The 25,648-nt window shown below is 41.3% G+C and overlaps 1 protein-coding gene across 1 annotated transcript; it reads left to right on the plus strand.

The window, feature by feature from the left end:
* Positions 1-20,927: 20,927 nt before the first annotated feature.
* On the plus strand, positions 20,928-24,118 carry LOC149300262 (phospholipid scramblase 1-like). The gene is made up of 6 exons (XM_089485352.1): positions 20,928-20,984; positions 21,354-21,396; positions 21,645-21,865; positions 22,383-22,544; positions 23,123-23,284; positions 24,086-24,118. Exons 1-6 carry the CDS (start codon positions 20,928-20,930, stop codon positions 24,116-24,118), a joined length of 678 nt encoding a protein of 225 aa, XP_089341478.1.
* Positions 24,119-25,648: the final 1,530 nt, after the last annotated feature.

Consider the following 25,648-nt stretch of genomic DNA (forward strand, 5'->3'; position numbering starts at 1 on the left):
CACCCAAACCACGTTCGGTTCAGGCCGGTTGTGCCAAAAGACACCACCGTCGCATTCGTCCAGTCACAAATACACTCATATCTTTAGCCAATCTCACATACACCAAAACCACGTTCAGTTCAGACCGGTTGTGCCAAAAGACTCCACTGTCGCCTTTGGCCAGTCTCACATCCACCACTACCATCTGACCGCCTCAAGCTGGTTGCACCATAAGACACCACCGCCGTCGTCGGCCAATCTCACGTACACTCAAACCACGTTCAGTTCAGGCCAGTTGTACTAACAAACACCACCGTCGCATTCGACCAGTCTCACATACACCCAAACCACGTTCGGTTCAGTCCGGATATGCCAAAAGACCCACCGCTGCATTCGACCAGTCTCACATACACCCAAACCACGTTCGGTTCAGGCCGGTTGTGCCAAAAGACACCACCGTCGCATTCGACCAGTCTCACATACACCCAAACCACGTTCGGTCCAGGCCGGTTATGCCAAAAGACACCACCGTCGCATTCGTCGCGTCTCAAATACATTCATATCATCAGCCAATCTCACATACACCCAAACCACGTTCGGTTCAGGCCGGTTATGTCGAAAGACACCACCGTCGCATTCAGCGAATCTTACATACACCCAAACCACGTTCGGTTTAGTCCGGTTATGCCAAAAGTCACCACCGTGGAATTCGACCAGTCTCACATACATCCAAACCACGTTCGGTTCAGGCCGGTTATGCCAAAACACACCACTGTCGCATTCGTCCAATCTCAAATACACTCATATCTTCAGCCAATCTCACACACACCCAAGCACTCAATCTTCAGCCATTCTCACATACACCCAAACCACATTCGGTTCAGGCCCGTTGTGCCAAAAGACACCACCGTCGCATTCAACCAGTCTCACATACACCCAAACCACGTTCGGTTCAGGTCGGTTGTGCCAAAAGACACCACCGTCGCATTCAACCAGTCTCACATACACCCAAACCACGTTCAGTCCAGACCGGTTGTGCCAAAAGACACCACCGTCGCATTTGTCCAGTCTCACATACACCCAAGCCACGTTCAGTCCAGACCGGTTGTGCCAAAAGACTCCACTGTCGCCTTTGGCCAGTCTCACATCCACCACTACCATGACCGCCTCAAGCTGGTTGCACCAACAGACACCACCGCCGTAATCGGCCAATCTCACATACACTCAAACCACGTTCAGTTCAGGCCGGTTGTGCCAAAAGATACCAATGTCACCAATCGCCAATCTCACATACATCCATATTACAGTAGTCTTAGGCCAGATGTTTCAATAGACATCCCCATCGCCTTCGGCTAATCTCACATAAACCCATATCACGGTCGCCTTATGCCAAATGTGCCAACAGATAGCACTGTTGTGTGCGGCTAGTCTCACATACACCCCTGCCTTGATCGCCTTAGGCCGGTTGCGCCAACAGACACCACTGTCGCATTTGGCAATCTCACATACACCCAAACCACGTTCGCCTCAAGCTGGTTCTGCAAACAAAACCACTGTTGCTTCCGGCCAGCTTCACATACACCCACACCACAGTCATCTTAGGCTGGTTTTGCAGAAACACACCACTGTCACCTTCACCCAGTCTCACATACACCCATATCACAATTGCCTTAGTCTAAGGCTACACACCAACTCTTATAATAATTTTGCAAAACTTTCACACACTGTAAAATAACATGTTCCAATACACAGACATTTGTATACAAAACAGGATAAATATGGTATTTCAGAGCTTAGAGTTCCAGAATTTTGTGTTACACTACTGCACTGATTACCAGACCATATTAATATGGCGCACATCTTTACATCAAGTAGGTTACCTGACTCAGAAATATACATATACATATATTTCTGTACATACATATATATTTGTATATATATACAAATGCACATTTTCTAATAAATTAATAATTACAGTGCATGATAATTGGCACTTATTTGTACAAAAGAAGTTGTGTACATAACAGCACAGCAAATCCCCCCTTGTGCCATAAAAACCCTTTAAATCACCAATAAAAGATAATAAACTTTAACCATCAAGTGAGTGTACACATCAAAAATGATAAATAGACAAGCCTTAGGTCATGCAAAGAAACTAAGGCTTGTCTATTTATCAAAAAAATAGCCTTAGTTTCTTTCCATGACCTAAAGAAAAGTTAACCATTAACCAATTGCTTCTACACTGTCTTTCAAAGACTATTGGCAGGATGTATGGGTTACAAACAGTATGAACAGCGTTAGTGCTTCACATGAGCTTCAATTCTTGCAAATGGTGTCCAACAAACATTAAAGATACACAAGTAACGTTCAGAAACATTAATTGCAGCTGGATATGGCTATGGCTATTGGACTTCAAAAAAGGAGTTCAAAAGTTTGGGTACATCTTAACCACATTGACGTTAGATTTGTATTCTGTTAAAAGCGCTGACAAACAAAACTGTTGCCACCTGATTCTTCAATACTAAAATGTGTACCACTTTCTCTGTTAGTTTTACTGAAACAGAAATTAAATGTGAAGGCAGAGAATCCCTTACTGACAGCCCATTAAAACACACTGCAATAAACTGGATAAAATCCTTATTGCTTCAAAAAGCAGGTCTAGCAATAAGTACCGTATTTGCACGATTATAAGACGACCCTGAATAATCTGAATATTAATTTATGAAAAAAAGAAAAAGCCTGTATATAAGATGACACTATAGGAAAAAAGTTTTACCAGTAAATATTAATTCATGTAAACTATGTGAACAATTTTTTTTTTTTAAATAAAAGCTATGATTGAGAAAAATATTTTGTTTTTATTTCCTTTTTTTCAACCTGCCACCCTAGTTATGCACATCTGCCCCTTGGCTTGCCACTCTGCCCCATGATATCCCTTTTAACCCTCTAAATGCCACTGTGCCCCATGATATACCTTTTGACCCCCTATTTGCCACTCTGCCTCCAGAACTGCCTTATACCCCTATATGCCACTCTCGCATTAAAAGGCATATTATGGGGCAGAGTGGCGTATAGAGGGTTAAAAGGCATTTCTGGAGGCAGAGTGGCATTAAGGGGGTTAAAAGGCATTTCACAGAGCACTCTGCCTCCAGAAATGCCTTATGCCCCCCCCATTTAACACTCCCTCCCTCCTCCAAACTCACCGGTGCTTCTGAGTCCCCGGTGCGTAGTCCGGGCAGCGTGTAGAGCTCTACGCAATTCGCGTAGACAACTTCCGCTGCAGCCGGGAGGAGGTGCGCTTAGCACCGGGGGTTGTCTGCATCCATCGCGCAAACCTTCCCCGGCTGTCAGGGTTCACGGGGAACTCTGATCTCTGACAGCCACTGAAGGTCTGCGCGATGGACGCAGAAAACCCCTCGCTGCAGCGGAAGTTGTGTACGCGAATCGTGTAGAGCTCTACACACTGCCCGGACTAAGCACCGGGGACTCAGAAGTACCGGTAAGTTGGGGGGGGGATAGACAGGAGGATCCAGGTCCCCTGCATCGCTGCGGGGGATCTGGATCTTAGTCTCATAGTCAGACCTAGTTGAGGTCTGATTATAAGACGACCCCGATTTTTTGTTCTGGAAAAAACCTTGTCTTATAATCGAGCAAATACGGTATCTTGCACTAACAGCCATATCTAGAAACATGAAATGCTAAAATAGTTTCTGTTTCAAATGATTATCATATTTCTGACTTAAAGTATTGTTGCACAGAAACACCCCCCCATCGCCTAATCAGATGAGCCCAAAGAGAAAGTCCAAGGTTACAGCAGACAGCCTTCTGCAACTCAACAGAGCAAAACCTGTCTGCCTCCAGCTGAGTGCTAAGCCCAATCCTGCTCCTACACAGGGAGTCGAACCTGAGCCAGCACCCGCGTGGCTGACAGTCTCCATTGCTGTTATCCCGTTAAAACAGAAAGTTCCCATGAAGAAAATAAAATGTCATACCTGTATTTGTTTGAGACCACCAGTTCTTCATCCTGTAGAAGAAGCGACCTTCGCGTATACCAACTGGAATCCTGATACACTGCCAGGTAGCTAGCAACATCTATGTCTCCATCCAGACGCATCTGAGGGAGCTGACTGTGCAGAGGAGATTTTCAGAATGCAAGTGCCTATTGTTGCATCGCACTGACATCATCAGTGTCTATGACATCATTCACTGTTCTCCGCATCTGAAAATGATATTTAACACAGCTATTTAAATCAAACTATATTCTTTATCTATTCTAGACAGAGATAATTTACTTCCAATGTTAAGAGATTCTGCTTGAATAATCTGAGTAGATGGGAAGTCCATACACTTTATCAGAGAGTACAAGACTTTAGAAAATCAAGGCTTAAAACATATATCTAGAGGATTTTCCTGATGGCCGATAATTTGTTGAGTTATACTGCTTGGTTGCTGCTGAGATTAATAATATTTTGAATAAACCATTCACCAATTCATCATTATGTTTGTGGATTTTGGGTTATACTACCGCTCTGCTTATCAGACCATATTAAAACGGCTGCATATCCATACATGGAGCAAGCTACCGGACTCTGAAACTTATATATATATATAATTGGCCCATGGATGCTCTGTTTTCCATATTGTAAACAGCCAGTTGGGGCAACTAGAGAACTCATCTTAACCATCCCATTACGCAGAAGCTAATGTGAATATGAATATAAAAATCACACACAAACAAAGACATGCTAATTATTGCCATAATTCTTCGTGATGACTTCATGGCGTCCGGGATGGATCGCAGACGCTAAAATCAGTGGCGCACAGGTCCGGCAGAACAGACACGCAAGATGGCCGCCGCCCTACAGAGCACTCAGCCTGGGGGAGGGGCTCCTCCGCGGCGGGCTAGCCCGCCCACTGCTGGAGGAGAAGAGCCGGTTGGCAGTGCTCCAGAAGCATCTATGGGACAGGCAGCACTATGCCGCCCCAAAGTCACTGATGGATCCGGTAAAAATAAAGAGGTAAGTCCCGATACTCGGTTTTACCGCTTTAATTTTCTGGAGGAGGCGGGGTCTATCGGGTCACGCAGCGTCATCGCGTGACCCCGAGGGAGCTGCAGTAAGCGCCTGCTAGGTCAACACGGTGAGTTAAGTGTGTGAGCTGGTTCAGTGTGTTTTGCTTTGGTTGTGTGTCCGCGCGGGTATGTTTACGTGCGTCAGTGTGTCCGCGTGGGTGTGCGTCAGTGTGTCTCATTTGGTAAATTAGACACGCTAAGATACTAAATCAGAAACACTAACATACAACATGTGCTTGGGTACATTAGTAGTAGTTTGTGGGTACAGTAGTAGTAGTAGTAGTAGTAGTAGTGTGTGGGTACAGTAGTAGTAGTAGTATGTGGGTACATTAGTAGTAGTAGTGTGTGGGTATAGTAGTAGTAGTAGTAGTAGTAGTGTGTGGGTATAGTAGTAGTATTAGTAGTGTGTGGGTACAGTAGTAGTAGTAGTGTGTGGGTACAGTAGTAGTAGTAGTGTGTGGGTACATTAGTAGTAGTAGTGTGTGGGTATAATAATAGTAGTGTGTGTAGTTGTGAGTGACCTCGCGGTTAAACGTGAGGATACCCGTGAAGTGTGCGGCCAGCCAAAAAGGTCTGCAGACTGCTGCTAAAGATGGAAGGAAAGGGGGGGGTGAAGAAAGGTTTGTTTGTGAGTCTGAATATATATATATATATATGTATGTATGTATATACAAAGACAAAAAGTGAAACGCTGGCACTCAATGAAGATGAGAGCCAAACTGTGTGTTGCTGAAATATAATAATTCCTTTATTTGGGTTCGTAGTCCCGTATTAAAAATTCATAATACTAAAAATACGAATATATTTTATACTTTTTTAAATAGTATATAATATGATACAATCAAAACAATGTCATCTAAAGAAAGCCCTTGTCCTGAAAAAAAAAATAAATCTATAACTTGTGTGGGTTCAGTAAACGGGAAAGAAGAAAATCACAGCTAAACACGAGCAGCACAGAAATGTTAAAAATAGCCATTGTCACGAAGGGTACAAAAAATAAAATCAGCCTTTGTCACGAAGGAGTTAAACAACATGAGTGCTTAGGGTCATTGTCCTGCTAGAAGGTGAACCTCCGTCCCAGTGTCAGATCTCTGGGAGACTGAAACAGATTTCCCTGTGTGTTAGCGGCATCCATCAATTCTCACTAGTTTCCCTGTTCTTGTCGAAGAAAAACACAGCATGATGCTGCTACTATGCTTCACTGTGGATGGTTTTCTCGTGGTGGTGATAGGTTTTGGGTTTGCTGCAGACAACGTAATGTTTTTCTTGATGGCCAAAAAGCTCAGTTGTCTCCTCTGATCAGAGTACCTTCTTCCCTATGTTCGGCAAGTCTCCCACATGCCTTTTGGGAACAGGAAATGTATTTAGCCTAGCTCTGTGGAGCTCTCCCCCTCTTATGAGAGCCCCATGTACCCAGGTAAGAGGAAAGCTGCGGGTGAGGGATGCTTGCTTTGAAGCACTCCCTCTGCTGGAAATATGCCGCTGCCGCTAATATATAGTGGCAGCAGGTGCGTTCATGTGTGTCCAGCAGGGAGGCAGCGCGTGTGATGTCTGCGGAGTGGCGTGGCTTAAGCTGGTGATCTGTACTTTTCTGCAAGTTTGTCGGTGACCTGTTTGGAAAGTTCCTTGGTCTTCATGGTGCCCCTTGCTCGGTGGTTTGCGGACTCTGGGGCTTTTCAGAACAGGTGTGTATATATAGTGAGATCATGTGACACTTATATTGCAAACAGGTGGTCTTTGATTATGTGACTTCTGAAGGTAATTGGTTGCACCAGATATTTTGGGGGGCTTCATAGCAAAGAGTTGAATACGTATGCTACTTTTCCCTCTTTCATGTTTTAGAATAATTTTCAAAAATATATTTTCTTCATTTCACTTACCAATTTGGGCTATTTTGTGTATGTCTATTGCCAGAGAGAATGATCCTGCTCCTCTGCAGAACTGCAGGAGATCCTCCTCTCTGGCAGCTGGTGAACGTTGCGCAAAGCACGCAGACCACCTCCGCTGTGCTGGCTGATACTTCTGCCGGGGCCTCTATGGAGAAGCACCGGAAGGTCATGTCAAGCTGGTGCTCCATCATAGAAGCCCAGGCGGAAGTGGAGGACAGTAGTGGAGGATGTCTGCACGCATGTATGTAGTGTGTATGTATGTTGATGTAAGTGCGTTAGTCTGTGAAAGTATGTGTGTGTTACTGAGGGAGAGGCCGATTACAATAATGAGTATGTAGAGAGAGAGAAACGAGAGAGATATGGGCAGGAAGTAGATAATGAGACAGGGAAATTATGAGAAAGGGGAGAGAAAGTGTGTTAAGGCAAGGACAAGTGTAAGCCAGGATGTCTATGTGTAAGGCAAATGTGAATGTGTGTGAGTATGTATGTGTGTTTATGGGCAGGCAGTAAGAGTAGTGCATCTGTTCCTGTTTTGGGCCTAAAGGTTATGCAATAAATCAATGGTGCACCTGAGCCAGACTAAGAGGAGACCTGAGAAGCTGAGGAAACCACTCTGCGTGCAATATAGATGCTGGGTAATTCTAGTGGATGCAGCCTGGGCAAGTGTCCTGTCTACGTGTAATCTGGTTGCTTGCGCAAGTCCTTATGTGTGCAATACGAATGAGGACCAGTCAATACACTCTAATACACAACCCTCATCAGGTGCCAAAAAAGCAGAGACCTGCTGATGGGGGGGGCAAGACAATTTTCACACCAGGGCTCTGTGTTTTCTAGTTACGCTCCTAATGTAGAGTCCCCAACCCTGACCGCTCCCTGCTACATGAGAGCTCTGTAAGAGCTAGTGTGCATTAAGTGTTACTTTGCAATCACGGCCACCTTCGGTCCCCACAGAGATTTGTGGGGTTTTCTTTTGGCAATTTAGAAATGGAAATGGGGTGTTCTGAGATTATCAGTAGGTATACTTTTTGATTCATCTCTGCAGGCCATTCATTTTTGCTTTGAAACCGCTTTGCACACACATGATTTTGGGTGGGAATGTATTACTCCCGTTCTCCGCTCTCTGGCCAGTTGTGTACAGCATCGCGGCAGAGAAGCTGAAGAGGAGGCTCTACCAAGTACAGGAGTGGTTAGACACCAGCAACAGGAGCTTTCCTCTCAAGCTGAACTGCCTTTATCTGCAAAAAAAAAATGTGATTTCAGATAAGGGGTTCTCAGATAAGAAAAGGATACTTAACTTGCATTACCGAATTTTAGTACATGTTTATAAAACCTACATTTAACCACATTTCATTACAGTATACTCAGAGGATGTTGTACTCTTTGTTTAAATCATCCTGTAGCTCTCTGGGCTGACTTCATATGCAAAACTGACCGTTCTGCTGCCTATGTTGCTGCTGTCGAGGAAGGGTATGTATTTTGGATATCAATCCTCTTTCGTTTTTTTGTTTTTTTTCCTGGCTTAGAGTGATTGTGGGTCTTAAAGGGGAGATATATATAAAATTAACAATGGGTTGTTGGATGTGTATAGTTATGTTATAAATAATTTGTGCTCTGTTGAAACAGAGCAATGGTTCAGTCATTCTATATAATGCTCATTATGCCTAATACATGTAGTGAGTAGAAGGCAACACCTTTCTATGGTTTTAAGCATATATGTTTGTTTAACCATAATTTAGCATTTACAAAAAGTCCCTAGAGTACCCTAACACATATATAAGGTTTTTTCTTTTGTAGGCTAAATATTCTGGTGCACGGGATCAAAAAGAAAATATGGTCTAGAAGTGGAATTGTCACTTTTAACCCACTTATTAAAACTACCAATAAGTGTTTTGCTTATCAAGTAGTGTAATTGTTTTGAGGATAGTTATCAGATTTCCCTGAGAGATATTAATAATTTTCTGTCCCAAAATTATCTTCCTTCTCCTCACCCCACTCTTTTGGATTTTACTTAACCATAGCGGTGAGATAACATAATATAATGGATTAATCATGCAAATCCAAATTACAGTTAGTTAAGGTTTTGCTCCCACAAAAAAGGGATTTCTGAACTATATATAATCTGTAAACACCACTAGAGTATTGAACTACAACATGTAGATTTTTGGAAAAGTGACAGATCTTCTTTAAACCCCTTCAGTCCCCTATGGACGTACCGGTATGTCTAAAAAATGCATCCCAAGAATCCCCTATGGACGTACCGGTACATCCTGCCCTTGCAGTGGCAGGGATGTGTCCCTACACGGGAGATCAGGCATCGCCAGCTTTCTGCTGTCCAATCTGATGTAATAGCTTCCGGCACAAAAGCCGGAAAACTGTTACATTTTTAAACGCTGATCGCACGATCAGGCATTCCCTTCCGGGTCGCAGACCCTGCAGGGGATATCCTGTCCTCCGATGAGGCACAGACTCTGTGGAGACTTGCATAGAGATCACAGTGTGATCGGTGCAGGGGGATCGCAGAGAGGAGAGTGAGAAACCATGTTTCTCACTCTTCTCCCATGCTGAAACAGACAACTAAGGGAAAAAAGTTAGTGATTGAAGAAAAAAACCCATAAATAAATCACCAAAATAATACAATAAAAAAATAATAGTGAGCTAAGTGATGTCATTGTGACATCACTGGCATTAATAACATGTTCAAGAGGTCCCTAAGAGGATCTCTAACCATTTTTATATATATAAAATATAATAATAATTAAAAAAAAAAAAACCCTTACATCCCATTGCCCTAACATCTACCCAGTATAACCCTCCTGCCCCCATTCACAACCCCCAAACCCGTTAAGCCATAAGCATAAAAATTCTACGAATCATGTACACCTTCTAGTATGTTCCCTATAAGTGCTGGGAAAGTATGGAAAATCTATATAAATTAGGTATTTCTGAAATCAGGACACCTGAATTGATAAATTTGGAGGGAATTTTCCATCACTTTTACCTAATTTTGTGAGGATTCAGAGGGGAAATGTAAAAAAAAAAAAGTGTTTTTTTTTTCTAATTTTTGCTAGTTTTTACTAAATTTCTCATTCTAAATTTTCACCTAATCATCCAACTATGGTATCAAAAGAAAGCTCTATCTCTATCCTTGAAAAAAAAAAATATAGTTTACATGGGTACACTATTCGCAGGAAAAGAGAATAATCGCTGAACCGGCATAGCGCAAAATTGCTCTGGGACTTGAGGTACCAAAAACCCCTGGGATTGAAGGGGTTAATATCTCCTTGGGTGTTGCTCACAAAAAAGTACTTAATCTCACATCTATTATGTGGCTATGAAGGAGAGCGTATATGTGGATAATAGGGAGACATAGCTATCTGATTACATTAATGGCAGAACATCAATCTGCTTGACACAGAAATTAAGATAAATATTTCTGAGAAGGACTGGGATAAGATGAGTTTACATCATGTCAATTATAGGTTTATGTGCACTTACAAATCTCATAATTTTAAGAACAAAAAATAGCTAACTGTGAAGTTGAATTACGTAGAAGACTAGTGATGGCCGTTTACCTAGTCATAGACAAGTTATGACCCATTTATTTTAATGAAAGATTGGCTACTGGGTAAAAAAAACACTTTTTGAAGTTAAAACCACTTTTCAAACTCTTTTTATAAATAGCTCCCATAGAGCCATATTAAGAAAAATGCTGGGCATGGAGCTTAAATATGCTATTGCTGCTTTCTTTAAACTTTGCCCCAAGATTGCAAATATTGCCCTTTGTGCTCACTACCGGAGAGCAATTGGCATCTTCTCTATACATTGCATATATATATATATTAGGGCTGCAACAACTAATCAATAATAATCGATAATGAAATTAGTTGCCAACAAATTTCATTATCGAATAGTTGAATCGATTTTTATCGATTATAAAATTAGGGGTTTTTTCAGAGCAAATGCTCTGGGGAAAAAAAACCCCTCGTTTTATAATCCATTTCACTCAGTGTGACTCACAGCAGTTACTACTTACCAGTCCCTCCCTGCAGTCACTCTGAATATTGGCCCCACCCATTTCCTATAGCGTCCACATGGCCCATCAATTCATCTAATTGTGAGTATAAAATTAATATTTGGGTTACAGAAAGTTAGGGGAAGTGGGGGTTAATTTAGGGGCAGTTATGGTTGATGAAGTGTTTAGGGTTAATTTAGGGGCAGTTATTGTTGATGGGGTTGTTAGGGTTAATTTAATGCTGAGGACTGAGGGTTAATTTAATTAATTTAATAAGGTTAACTTAAGGTGCAGTTAGAGGTAAAAGGGGGGCAAACTAAGGGGAAGCTAAATCCTGGGGGCAGTGAAGATTATTAATGTATTTATGAAAGTATGGTGTCGGTGTGCTCTGAACGAGTCTGTGAATCTATGAAGGCACTATGGCATATCTGGGGGGTTATATGGCATATCTGGGGAGGACGGGTTGACATATCTGGGGGTATAAGGCATATCAGGGGGCACAGTGGCATATCAGGGAGTATAAGGCATATAGGGTATATATAGCGTGGAGACAATCTCCGTTACTGCCGGCACTTCTACTGGGGCTTCTATGATGGAGCACCGGTGTTACATGAACTTCCTGTGCTCAGTCCTAGAAGCTCCAGCAAAAGTGCCAACCAGAAGCAGAGGTTGTCTACGCACATCGCACAGACGTTCACCAGCTGCCCCTACTAGACACCAAGGAGTCTGGAGCACGGGGGGGTAAGTCTTTGTGGGGGGCAGAGTGGCATATGTGAGGAGGGTGGAGTGGCATATCTGGGGTATGTTGCATATGTGGGAGGCAGAGTGGCATATGTGAGGAGGGTGGAGTGGCATATCTGGGGTATGTTGCGTATGTGGGAGGCAGTGTGGCAAGCCTGGGCTCAAATGTGCATAACTAGGGGGGCAGGTTGGGAAATGCATTTTTATTAAAGTTTTTTTTATTCTGCTGTTTGTTTTTAACATCCTGTTTGTTTATTAAATTATTTTAAATAAAAGAAAAATTTACATTTATTTTTTTATCCGATTAATGGAAAAAAAATTGGCCAACTAATCGATTATGAAAATTTGCTTCTACACTGCTTTTAGTGCATTGGTCTATTGGCAGGACGTATGGGTTGCAAACAGTATGAATAGCACTATTGCTTCACATGCGCTTTGGTCCTTGCTAATGGTGTCCACCAAACATTAAAGATACACAAGTAATGTTGAGAAACATTAATTGCAGCTGGATATGGCTATGGCTATGGCCTGAATGGTAAAAAAAAAGGAGTCCAAAGGTTGAGTACATCTTAACTACATTGATGTTGAATTTGTATTCTGTTAAAAGCGCTGACAAACAAAATTGTTGGTAATGGTTAACGTTTGCAGCAAATGGAACCTAATTCTTCAATACTAAAATGTGTACCACTTTACCTGATGGTTTTACTGAAATAGAAATTAAATGCAAAGGCAGAACATCCCTCACTGACAGCCCATTAAAACAGCCTGCAATAAACTGGATAAAATTCTTATGACTTCAAAAAGGAGGTCTGGCAATAAGTATCTTGCACTAACAGCCATATCTTGAAACATGAAATGCTAAAATATTTTCTGTTACGAATGATTATCATATTTCTGACTTAAGTTGAAGAACTATGGTTGCAGGCACCCCCCCCCCCATCGCCTAATCAGCATACCTGGGAACTCTCCGGGTTTGACCCGGAGATTGTCGGGTGAGCGCTGCTCCTCCAGTTCTCCCGGTCAAGACCCGAATCTTCCGATTCTTGACACGCCCTGCTCCCCACCCATTTTTCCTTTAAATGGGAGTGTTTCCTGCTGCGGTCAGTGAGAACGCCCCCGACTTCAGCGGGGCCACGTCCCACAAGGGAAGGCTCCAGGTAGCCGGAAGCCCAGAAGTTCCCAGGTATGCTAATCAGATGAGGCCAAAGAGAAAGCCCAAGGTTGCAGCAGACAGCCGTCTGCAACTCAACAGAGGAAAACCTGTCTGCCTCCAGCCGAGCGCTAAGCCCGATCCCTCTTCTACACAGGGATTCCAACTGCTGGAGGAGAAGAGCCGATTGGGGAAATCATTGATCTCCACGGCAGGCGAGCCCGCCCACTGCTGGAGGAGAAGAGCCGATTGGGGAGATCATTGATCTCCGCGGCAGGCTAGCCCGCCCACTGCTGGAGGAGAAGAGCATTTTGGGGAGATAAATGATCTCCTTCTAACAGGCGGCGCTCAAGAAGCAGGACCGATGCAATTTAGAGGGTTTTTAATTTTAACACGGAATTAAGCGCAAATCTAAATGCTTAAATCCAGTGGATGTAGAAGTATCTACAGGATTTTCCATATAAACTAGACATAGGTCATTAGCCAACATTATGTTGTGGCATTTACACTAGAATAAATGAAAAACACCCACATGGGTTTGATTCCAGAACTACGAATAGGTAAATACTATTACATGGTTTCCAAAAGCAACTCTCTGGCCCTTAAGATTTTAATGGAAGAGTCTTGAAGAGTGTTTTACCCTTTCTTCCTTCTACTTCCTTCTTCTTCCTGCTGTACATATTCTAATAATATCAACTCATTACACTGTAAATAGAGTAGAGCTCAAATGTTCAGAGAATCCCCTTTTAAACATTGTTGTGAGTCCATTATAGCATTGTATAGGATTCCAGGACTCTTAACTACCATCAGAGAAATGTCCCTAGGGACTTTGACAGCAAAGCACATAATTACTTTAGTCTGTTGAAACATACTGGGTGGGACCATGAATAATGTAGATCACAGAATGTCTGCAGATAAGAACCATTTGGCTAATTCAGTCTTCCCATTCTCCGGCCGCTGTGCTTTACAAAAATATGCATTGAACTGGTAAAGTGTTTCCCAGGGGTAGGCTAATAAACTATTTTTGGTTTTTAGAATTCCTGATTTGTATTTTTTTATTTATTTATTTATTTTTTTATTCTGCTGACATTTTTACTATATATGTTTATCAGATGGGTCATATATTTATGAAAACAAAAGTGCAATTTAGTATTTAGAAGCCAGGAAGAGTTCAGTTAGTTAGTTAGTTAGTATTGTAATTTTGATCTGTATAGCTTTAAAAACAAAGGTTTGTCATTTCTGAGAATCCACGTCATGTTACTTTTGCTGGCAGCAAATTCTTGCCAGTTGCAATATCACTAATGACCCAAGGGTCAATCATGTTTTCCTGGTTTTGTTTTTAAGCCTTTTTGTGATAGAATGTAAGATCTGGAAACATTGGGCTTTGGTACTTAGTATCTCAGGACCATTTTTTTTCCTGTGTGTGTGTGTGTGTATGTATGCATGTGTGTGTATATATATATATTTTTTTTTTTTACTTACACACAATGTGTAATGAAAATTTTATTTTATCTATTAAAAAAAAACAAACAATCATAACGCGTAATCCAAGACCATTTTCCAAAAATGTAACTATTATGTCTAAAAAAAAAAATAAAAATAAAAAATATTTACTTGGCTTTCCCTTGTACCATAATAGCATCACATCCAATTTCCCTTTTACTTTAATGCATTTTAATGTACTAATGATGCTTATTGTATCCTAGTATATCCTGTAGTATCCAATGACCTACTTACTGATAATGCCTTGTTAGGGTAGAAACTGGATTTATGAAGATTCACTTTTCCCTGTGGGTTTGTTTTTTTTTGGGTTTTTTTTAAATGCGAAAGAATTATGTTTCTCATTAGCAATCATTATTGTTTGTATACATACTCTAGGGAAATCCACTTCATGTATAATTGGTGGACTGAATTAGTTAAAAGATTTGTAAAAGTATTTAGGGCTCCAACTAACAATTATTTTCATAATCGATTAGTTGGCCGATTATTTTTTCGATTAATCGGATAAAAAAAACTATACAAATTTTGCGTTTAAAATAAAAACGTATCATTTACATTACGATGTGTCATTAACACTGACATAATAATAAAGCTATATTTTAAAGGAACCCAAACACACTATTTTTCTAACTAAGTAAATATTAATTCATGTAAAGTATATTTTTTTCATATTTAATAAAAACTATGACAAAAATTGCCTCTTGTTTATATTTTCTTTTATTTGCCAACCTGCCGCCCAGTTATGCACATCTCACTCCCAGCTTGCAACTCTGCCCATATATGCCTTATACCTCCTATGTACCAGAGATGCCACTGTGCCCCCCAATATGCCTTATACCTCCTATATGCTACTGACATGCCACTCTGCCCCCTATATGCCACTCTGCCCCCTATATGCCACCATGCCCCCTGATATGCCATATGCCACTGTGCCCCTATATGCCTTATACCCCCTATATGCCACTGTGCCCCGATATGCCTTATAGCCCCCGATATGCCTTATACCCAATATGTCACTGATATGCCCTTTACCTCAATATGCCACCATGCTCTCTGATATGCCTTACCCCCCCCCTGATATGCCACCATGCCCCGATATGCCTTATACCCCCTATATGCCACTGTGCCCCCTGATATGCCTTACACCTCCTATATCCCCACTGTGCCCCCTGATATGCCTCATAGCCCCTTTATGCTACTGTGACCCCCTGATATAAAACAAACTGACAGCGGTAAAATAGGCATAAAATATATGCTTTAATGAATATAGAAAAAAAAGGATACACAATACAATATAAATATATATAAATATATGGACAATACAAACAAATCATATATTACAGCAATCAAAAAATAAAAAACACATCCCCCTTTTTTTTCCCCTGGTTCCTGTGCTGGGACCTCTGCCCAACAGGGCTGCTCCGCCTTTCTTTTTTGCTGCCCAGTGGTTTGCGAGGTGTCCGCCTGGGGTTTCTGCCTACGGGTTGGCCCGTCCCTTGTTGAGGTTTCCCTTCCACTGTTTGTTCACAATACGAGTTATCGTGTTCTTGTTTTCCGGGCATGGTCCTGGGGGTCGCTGTCTATGGGCCTTTTTTCTCCTATTTGTCTCCTCACTACCACCTTATCTTGCTGAGGCCTGTGCCTTTCCGCGACATTAGTGATGTCGATATTACTTTTTGTATGCACTGGTTCAATGATACCTATGTTGATGACTGCTGATGTTTCTGCTACCTGCACATCGTTATCACGCGAAAAAAAAAAAAAAGAAATGATGTCTAGGCGCCGCTTTACTCTGACCTGTATGATTTTTCTTTTTGCATATTCTGTCGTATGCTGTGCCTGGAGGTCAATAAAAAACTTTTCAATTGAAAAAAAATAAAAAACACAAAATTCTACCTGCCCCACCAGGGGTTAATATATCAACAAAAGAAACACAGGGAAAATAAGCATAAAAGATAATACCCCATGCTTACCTTACCCAGTGGTGCTTACTTGCTCCGTTTTTCTTCTGCTGCTATATTAACCCCTGGTGGGGAAGGTAAAAGTGAAGGGAAGTAGGGAGGTTGCGCACATCGCGCACTAAAATCCAAATCCCGTGCAGCGCTGCACGGGACCTGGATCCACTCTGGCAGCTGGTAGGGGTCTGTGCGATGCACGCAGACAGCCGATTCTCCCCTCCGCTTCCGTTGGGGCTTCCATGATGGAAGCCGCACCGGAAGGTCATGTGACGCCGGGTTCAGTAATAGAAGCCCCGGCGGAAGTGGAGGGGAGAAGCGGAGGATGTCTGCGCGTTTTGCACAGACCCTCACCGGGGGTGGCAGAGAGGATCCAGGTCTCCTGCAGCTTTGCGGGGGGTCTGGATTCTACTGTTCTCTATTTGAGATCGGATTATAGAAGGATGGAGTTTTTCTGAGCATTTGCTCTGAAAAACATAATTTTATAAATCGATAAAAATCGATTCAACAAATCGTTGACAACTACCGTATTTGCTCGATTATAAGACGAGGTTTTTTTCAGAGCAAATGCTCTGAAAAATACCCCTCGTCTTCTAATCGGGGTCGTCTTCTAATCAGACCTCAAATAGAGTCTGATTAGGAGACTAAGATCCAGATCCCCCGCACCGCTGCAGGGGACCTGGATCCTCCTGTCTCACCCCCCCCCCCCCATCATACACACACTTACCGGTGCTTCCTGCTGTATTGCCGGGGCAGCGGGTTGACGTCTACGCGATCCGCGTAGACAACGTCCGCTGCAGCCGGAAGGAGGTGTGGCTAGCAGCGGGGGTTGTCTGCGTCAGTCGCGCAAACCTTCCCCGACTGTCAGAGATCAGAGTTCCCCGCACCGGTGCGGGGAACTCTGATCTCTGACAGCCGGGGAAAGTATACGCGACGGACGGATACAAACCCCCGCTGCCAACTCCACCTCCTTCCGGCTGCAGCAGAAGGCGACGTCAACCCGCTGCCCCGGCTGGAAGCACCGGTAAGAGAGGGCTGAGAGGGGAGGGGAGAGTGTGTGTGTGTGTGTGTGTTAGTTAAATGGGGGTATAGGGTGTGTGTGTGTGTGTGTTAAATGGGGGCATAGGGCATTTCTGGAGTGGCGTTAAGGGGGCATTTAATAGAGCACTCTGCCTCCTGAAATGCCTTATACACCTATATGCCACTCTGCCCCATAATATGCATTTTAACCCCCTAAATGCCAGAGTGGCATATAGGGGTATAAGGCATTTCTGGAGGCAGAGTGCTCTATACAATGCCTTTTAACTCCCTTAATGCCACTCTGCCTCCTGAAATGCCTTATACCTCCCTATATGCCACTCTGCCCCATAATATGCATTTTAACCCCCTAAATGCCAGAATGGGATATAGGGGTATAAGGCATTTCTGGAGGCAGAGTGGCATATAGGGGTATAAGGCATTTCTGGAGGCAGAGTGGCACATAGGGGGTCAAAAGGCATACCATGGGGCACAGTGGCATATAGAGGGTTAAAAGGCATATCATGGGCCACAGTGCCATATTGGAGTGGCAAGCCTGGGGCAGATGTGCGTAACTGGGGGACAGGTTGGAAAATACAAGAAATAAAAACAAAAAAAATATTTTTCTCAATCATAGCTTTTATTAAAAAAAATAGTTTACATGAATTAACATTTACTGGTAAAACTTTTTTCCTTTAGGGTCGTCTTATATTCAGGCTTTTTCTTTTTTTCCTAAGTTAATATTCAGATTTTGGGGGGTCGTCTTATAATCAGGGTCGTCTTATAATCGAGCAAATACGGTATTTTCATAATTGATAATTATCGATTTTATCGATTCGTTGTTTCAGCCCTAAAAGTATTGCAATAAGTGTCTGGAAAGCCATTAACAGCATTTAAACAACAAGTGTTTGATAATTAATCACCAGAACACTAGAAAGTAGATAAAGCTCCAGGGCTAGATGGGATACACAGGAGCATACCACAGGAAGTTAGTCAAGCAATAGCCAGATTACTGTTTCTGATTTTGAAAGATTCTTTCCAGTCGGGAATTGTACCAAAGGATTGGCAAAGCTGATGTGGTTCCCATTTTTAAAAAAGGATCCAAATCTGAGCTTGGGAACTACAGACATGTAAGCTTAACATCTGTGGTGGGGAAATTGTTTGAGAGTTTATTAAGAGATGGCATATACTATACTGTACATAAACTAATAATATCAACACATTACACTGTAAATAGATTAGAGCTGAAATGTTCAGAGAACAAATTAACCCCTTAATGACAAAGCCTACAGGCTGCCGTTAAACAGCTAAAACAGCTTAGGAAGCGATCGGAATCTCTTCCTAAGCATAAACTGTGTTGCGTCGGTAACACAACCCCCTACCTCGATAGCCTCGTGATTGCTTCTAAGAGCAATCACAGGTGCCATCCTGTAAATGACGTTGCCGTCATTCACACGACGGCATTAACAATAGATCTGAGTTCGCAGAGGGTCTATCCAGAGCCTCTTGAGAACTCTCGAGCTCCTCCTGCAGGTTGAATGCGGTACATGCATGGGACAGGCAAAAAAGCTACCCTGACTCTAATAGACCAAGGACTGATTAAGGTATAGGTCCTTTCAAGGACCTATAAACATGCAGACTTGATTGACCAAATTGTACTTATGTAATTAAATTTCTTCTCATCCAATGGCTACATACAACCCGATCTAGAGGTATACAAATCACTCCATTCAGAACCTCATCGTGAAGAGAAACTGACTCACACTACCACAAATATTCAACATTTTTTTCTGTTAAAGAAGTCCCGTGGGGAAAAGAATCTTGAGCATAAAATACTGTGCTGAGTGATTCTATTTTATACCACTGGCTGTGTGATAAGGAATTGGAGTGATGTGTCTAGCAGACTAGAGCTACAATAAAATATATATGTATAAAGCTGTCTCAAAACATATTATACAAAAACTAGAACTGATAAAAAAAAAACCTTAACCTGATACTATTAATTAAAAAAAATAATAATAATTGGGTAGGAGTTCTCCTTTTAAAGTGTGGATGACACGGTTGACTGCAAGTATAAAACATATACACACATTGTGGCAGTAAAATTGGTAACGTGTGTGTGCGTGTGTATAATATATATATATATAATCTCATTTTACACACTCACTACATGAACAAATGTATTGGGACACCCAACCATTACTCCATCAGGGACTTTGATGACATCACATTCTAAACGCATAGACATTAATATGAAGTTATTATTGAATTTTTGCCCACTCGCCCAGTATAGTGAGGTCAGGCACTGATGTTGTATGAGAAGGCCTAGCTCGCAATTGCCGCTCCAGTTCATCCCAAAGGTGTTTGATGGGGTTGAGGTCAGGGCTCTGTGCGGGCCAGTCAGGTTCTTCCACACCAAACTCATCCAACCATGTCTTCATGGACCTTGCATGGGCACTGGGGCCAGTCATGCTGGAATAGAAATATGTTCCCACAAAGTTGGAAGCATAGCAGGGGTGTGACTAGAACCCACAGGACCCTGATGCAAAAATTGCAACTTCACTATGCAACATGTCCAACAGTGCCACCTTTACTCCACACAGCTTGTGAGTATATTTTCCCCCAGGCAGCTTATCACTGCCATCCTAACCACCAAACAGCCTGTTTGTGAGTACTGACTAGCTGGGGCAAAGATGGCACAAACAGCTGGTCTGTGCCATCATTGCCCTGAAACAACTTGCCTGTGCCTTCTTTGTCCCTTGCCACACCCAGTTCCAACCTACACTCTGGCACACATATATAAACACACTTACACAAATTAGACACATTTACTCATACTTTCTAGCACACACGTACACATTATGTGACCCTTGGGTCATTAATGATATTGCAACTGGCAAGAATTTGCTGCCAGCAAAAGTAACATGACGTGGATTCTCAGAAATGACGAACCTTTGTTTTTTTGTTTTTATTTTTTACACTTACACGTACATGTTCGCATACATACATATAAATACAAACACATATACATACGTTTCTGTCAATGCCAGTTCAAAATAGTTTCTAAACAATTTTGAACCGGTACAAGGAGACAGGAACAATGGGTTGCAGGCCCCAGGCCACCTAGAGCTGTGACCCCCTGTAGTTGTGCAACGGAAGCATAACATTGTCCAAAATGTCTTGGTAAGTCCCCTTTAGAATACCAAGACACTTAGGACAATGCTATGCTCCAACTTTGAAAAGCCTTCCAAGGTGAGTGAAAGCTGTTATAGCTGCAAAAGGGGGACCAACTACATATTGATGTCTATATATTTAGCATGCAATTTCGTCAGAGTCCCTGTTAGTGTAATGGTCAGGTGTCCCAATACTTTAATCTGTATAGTGTGTGTATAATTGGAGGGGGCATTTAAAATTGGTTAGCCCTACAAAGTGACATCTTCTTCTAATTTTATTAATAAAATCTATTATTTTGTAAACTTTATTTTTTTTTACATAAAACTACTTACTCTTTTACTTAACAGGTGCACCTGGTCAGCCTCCCTATGGAGCATATGTAGGGGTGCCTCCTGTCCAGAACCAGCCAGGTGGCCCCAGAGTCCCTGCAGCAGCTTGGATGCCTGCACCTCCAACAATCCCCAACTGTCCACCGGGCCTGGAGTATCTAAGCCAGGTATCTGTAATACCAAATTTGTTTACCATGTGCTTGATGCAAGTTTTAAATAAGTTTGTTTTCTCTGTAATGGAATCCGTTTTCCATGATCAGTATCCTCATATCCTAAGATCATCACAGGTGCTGGTGAGACAAGAAATACTGTATTTTTACCAATTTATAAACCACCCTTGGTCTGCAAACCATAGATTTGAGAGGTTATTTTAGTGGAAGCAGACAGTCTATAAGTCTGTTCCGTGCGGGTAAACGAGAATCCCCATACTATTTTCTTTGAGAGGCTCTGCAGGGAGAATGGTTGTGGGCAAACCTTCCCCTTGGGTGGAGGTAAGAGTCCTTTGTTAATAACACTATTATATTTTTCCCTCCCAGATAGACCAGCTTTTAATTCACCAGCAAGTTGAGTTGTTAGAAGGTATGTCATTTTTTTCTATTTCCTTTACAGATGTCACACTTACATTGATGAGTTCGTAGTTTTGTTTTTTGTTATTCTTAAAGATTATTATGCTTTATTAACAGGAGGCTAATCTTTATTTTTTAACCACTTTTTTAAAATGTGCACTGCATTTCCATTTATATTGCCATTTCCATCATCCCCATGAATTGGCAAATAGCTGTTTTTTGTTTCCATACATTTATTTTTTTTCTCTCTCAACTTCTCAGCCTTGACTGGATTTGAAACCAACAATAAATATGAAATAAAAAACAGCTTGGGGCAAAGGGTTTACTTTGCTGCAGAAGAAAACGATTGCTGCACTAGGAATTTCTGTGGGCCTGCTCGTTCCTTTGCCATGACCATTGTTGACAACACGGGCCGTGAAGTGATGAAATTAATCCAACCGTACAGATGTTCTTCCTGTTTTTTTCCGTGTTGCTTACAAAAAGTAAGTGTGAAGCAATTGGTAGGCCCAAGGGTTAACATCACACTACACACATTTCCTTGACCAATAACATAGATGTATCTTATGGTCAAGTCCCACAGCACTATAGAAAGAAACGCTAAACAGAATGAGTCATGGGGAAATATGAAAAGTGTATTTTATTAGGAATAAGACTAAAAGTTAATTTTAAAATGGATGAGGGACATGGATTCACTAATCTTACATCACTGGACACCGGGATTCCTTGAGCATCAGTGGTCCAGTTGAGGTTGTGCCTGGGCTGCTGATGTAAGAGTATTCCTTAATCTGTCTGTGTTCTCAAACAGTAAAGAGGGTAACATCTGAGTGTATTGATCTGTAGTATTTTTTCTAATTTGAGATGTAACTATAGCTGGGTATGAATTGAGAATTTGTTCTGGAAGGAGTTACATAAAAGTAATATATTTTTATAGGTAATATGCGTATATTCATTAATCTCTCTAAATCCTTTTTTTTTATTTTATTTTTATTTTTTTTACAGCTTGAAGTGCAGGCTCCTCCAGGTGTCATAGTTGGTTATGTAAAACAGAATTGGCATCCTTGTCTGCCAAAGTTTACCATCCAGAATGAGAGAAAAGAAAATCTGTTAAGAATCACGGGGCCCTGTATTCCTTGTAGATGTTGCTCGGATGTCAACTTTGAGGTACAGAACCGTAGATACATTCTAACAACCTTTTCTTTATGTGCCGGTGAAACAAAAATTGCCATTTTAAAACCCTATAATAATACCAAACATCTTACTTCGCAATAGGGTTCATTATAGTTAATCATAGTAAGTTGGCAATCGTGAAGTTGAAAGTTCTATTGCATTCCTGTACTAATGCAGCTCTCCACGAGATGGGATTTGCTAATATGCATTATGTCACATTAGAAAGGTTGCAGAACATTGAGCTACAAAATTGGGTAGCTTAACGTTAGCATCAGTCTTGGATTTGTATCCTGACTTCTCATTAACTTTCATATAATATATCCATAACTGAACACTGAATAACCATTTAAAATGTATGCCCGGAGAATTCTAGCAACGCGTAGATGCTGAATTTGAATTTATTCGGAAGATATTTATTCAATGTATTAACCAGAAAACAAAATCAAAGATTACAACAGACAACACAGCATTGATATTATGTTTAAAAAAAAATATATATTTAAGCTTATTTAATAAATAATCTTGATAGAGATTTGTGAGTATGCACTGTCATTTTTTTTGTTGTTGTTTAGCTGAAGACTCTTGATGAAACCTCTACGGTTGGGCGAATTTCCAAACAGTGGACAGGTCTAATAAAGGAATCCTTAACAGATGCAGACAACTTTGGTGTTCAGTTTCCAATGGATCTTGATGTGAAAGTCAAAGCAGTTGTGCTTGCTGCCTGCTTCCTTATTGTAAGTAGTGGGTTGTTTATTCAGAAGGGTTATTCTTTCAAATAAGGATTTTTTTTCCTCTACATGTACGTTTCCTAATCTTGCTGTTTTAAAAGATTGCAATGAAGGTGTTTGTCCGTTTAAAGTTATCCTGATCTTAGAAATGTAAGTGATTTACCAGTAGCTGGGAATGTATTAACTGAACTGAATTTGCTTTATTACTATGCCCGGCACTTCCGCTGGGGCTTCTATGACGGAGAGCCAGCGTGACATGACCTTCCAGTGTTCAGTCATAGAATCCCCAGTGGAAGCGCTGGGCTGTGTCTACGCACATCATACAGACGTTCACCGGTTGCCCCCACTAGATACCAGGGAGTTTGAAGCACGGGGGACAAGTCTGCTGATACATTGGTGGGGAGGGGGCAGAGTGGCATATAGGGGGTATAAAGCATATCTGGGAGGCAAAGTGGCATGTAAGCTGGTATAAGGCATATCTGGGGAGCAGTGGCATGACGGGGGAAAGATGTGCAGGTTGGAAAATAAAAGGAAATAAAATCAAAAAACGCATTTTTTTTCAATCATAGTTTTTATTAAATATGAAAAAATACTTTACATGTGAATTAATATTTACTAGTAAAACTTTTTTTTTCCTATTGGATAGTCTTATATTCAGGCCTTTTCTTTTCTTCCTAAATTAATACTGAAATTTTGGGGGGTTGTCTTATAATCAGGGTCATTTTATAATCGAGCAAATATGGTATGTTGTCCTACATTATATTCTGCATCAGGCTGATGTTTATATTGAATATTTTTGTCCCTCAGGATTTCATGTTCTTTGAGCACAGCCAAGATTGAAGACAACTTTCTGAAGATACCCATGAAAGAAGGGCGTGGGTTGTTTTTTGTTAATGAGTTATGTTTTTACTGGTTTTAACACCTGTACTTTTCATTTATAGTATTTGGAATTCATGAAGCAAGGCTATTTCAATTTTTCTACAAACTCATCTTTTTAAGAGGTTCCAAATGTTTTAACTATCTCCACTTGGTGTTAACAGTCCAACGGGAATATTAAAAAGATTTTTTTTTTTTGATCCGTACAAGAGGAGTGTATCCAGAGCACCTCTACTCATTTTGCTTTACACAAAAAAAAACCCTTTCTTAAATGTGGCTCTACCATTTGCCATCTTCTGCCACACTCATTTAAAACTTACCCCAACTCTATCATCTATACATAGCAGGCATACAACATTAGGTTTCACTATTACACCTGGATAGGGCTTTCCTTCTTAGCACACATCCCGGACCTGGAACATGCCTTTAAAGACCTTGCAAACGATAACACAGCTGTAACACAGCATTTATTATCAAATCATACTCTATTCCTACATTCAGCATTGGGTCATTACTTTGGCCACTATCTTACCTACAATGGTGGCGTTTTCAGGGTCTAGGCACATTTCACTTGACGTTTGCTCATGTTTTACCCGTACCATAAATCTAAAGCATGTTTTTGGTATTTGTTGGAGATGTCTCGGGGAATATGTATACCCCCCTTTAGGACCCTCTCCTTCAGGGTGTTTCAGTAGCGCCTTTCCTGCCTGCCCCCCTCAGTTCACTCTTTCTGCTCGTCTCTATTCTCCCTTTCCTAATCCTCTTCCTTCTCCTTTTGAGAGGTAGGCTCCTATCCTACCTACAAAAGAGGGTCATTTTTAGGGTCTAGGCGTATTTCAGACCCACTGGACATTCGCTTATATTTTACCCCTACCATAAATATTTTTTGTATAGAGAGCATAAAGGTTGTTGAGTCAAATGTCTGTTAAAAGTAAAATATATATCTAAACAATTAGCACAGTATATATGTTTAAATAAAACCTATGAGGTGAAAGTTTACAAGACAAGACCTTCTTTTTAACATTTATATATCATATATGACCAATATCTATGACCGGATTATTCTACTGCGATTGTGACCGTTAAATATTGTTTTTCTATTTCATGTTTTCAGTCACTAAATATATATATTTTTTTATACTTAATTGCAACCAGTCTACCTCCAACAGTAAAAATTCATCCCTGTCTATTGATGGACAAAATCTGAGACTGAGAGTGACCTTGTGTAAAGTCTTACTAGAATTTTGGTACATTCCAAACTAAGTTGGTTGTTTTAGTTGATTGAAGAGTTGCTAGTCTTTGTATAAGTATAACCTGGGCATTTTTTCACTATGCACAAAACCATTTTCCTTGCCCAGCATGATGAACACTACATGAAATACTGCAGTCAGCGAATTTAACTCCAAAGGAGGCTGTAAGTGATGTTTTATAGTGGTATCAATACTCCATTGAAACATGCGAGGAGACGGTAAACCACCAAACTGGTTTGGAAAC

Source organism: Sceloporus occidentalis, unplaced genomic scaffold (genome assembly GCF_023333645.1).
Source record: "Sceloporus occidentalis isolate IW3139 unplaced genomic scaffold, rSceOcc1.0.p SCAF_25, whole genome shotgun sequence".
NCBI lineage: Eukaryota > Metazoa > Chordata > Lepidosauria > Squamata > Phrynosomatidae > Sceloporus > Sceloporus occidentalis.

Bases quoted from the DNA above. Each gene is read 5' to 3' on its own strand.
- LOC149300262 (XM_089485352.1), top strand. From the start codon at position 20,928: ATGCCTGCACCTCCAACAATCCCCAACTGTCCACCGGGCCTGGAGTAT. The intron at 21,397-21,644 runs GTATGTCATTTT...TCAACTTCTCAG, and splicing joins GCAAGTTGAGTTGTTAGAAG to CCTTGACTGGATTTGAAACC. The intron at 23,285-24,085 runs GTAAGTAGTGGG...TTTGTCCCTCAG, and splicing joins TTGCTGCCTGCTTCCTTATT to GATTTCATGTTCTTTGAGCA.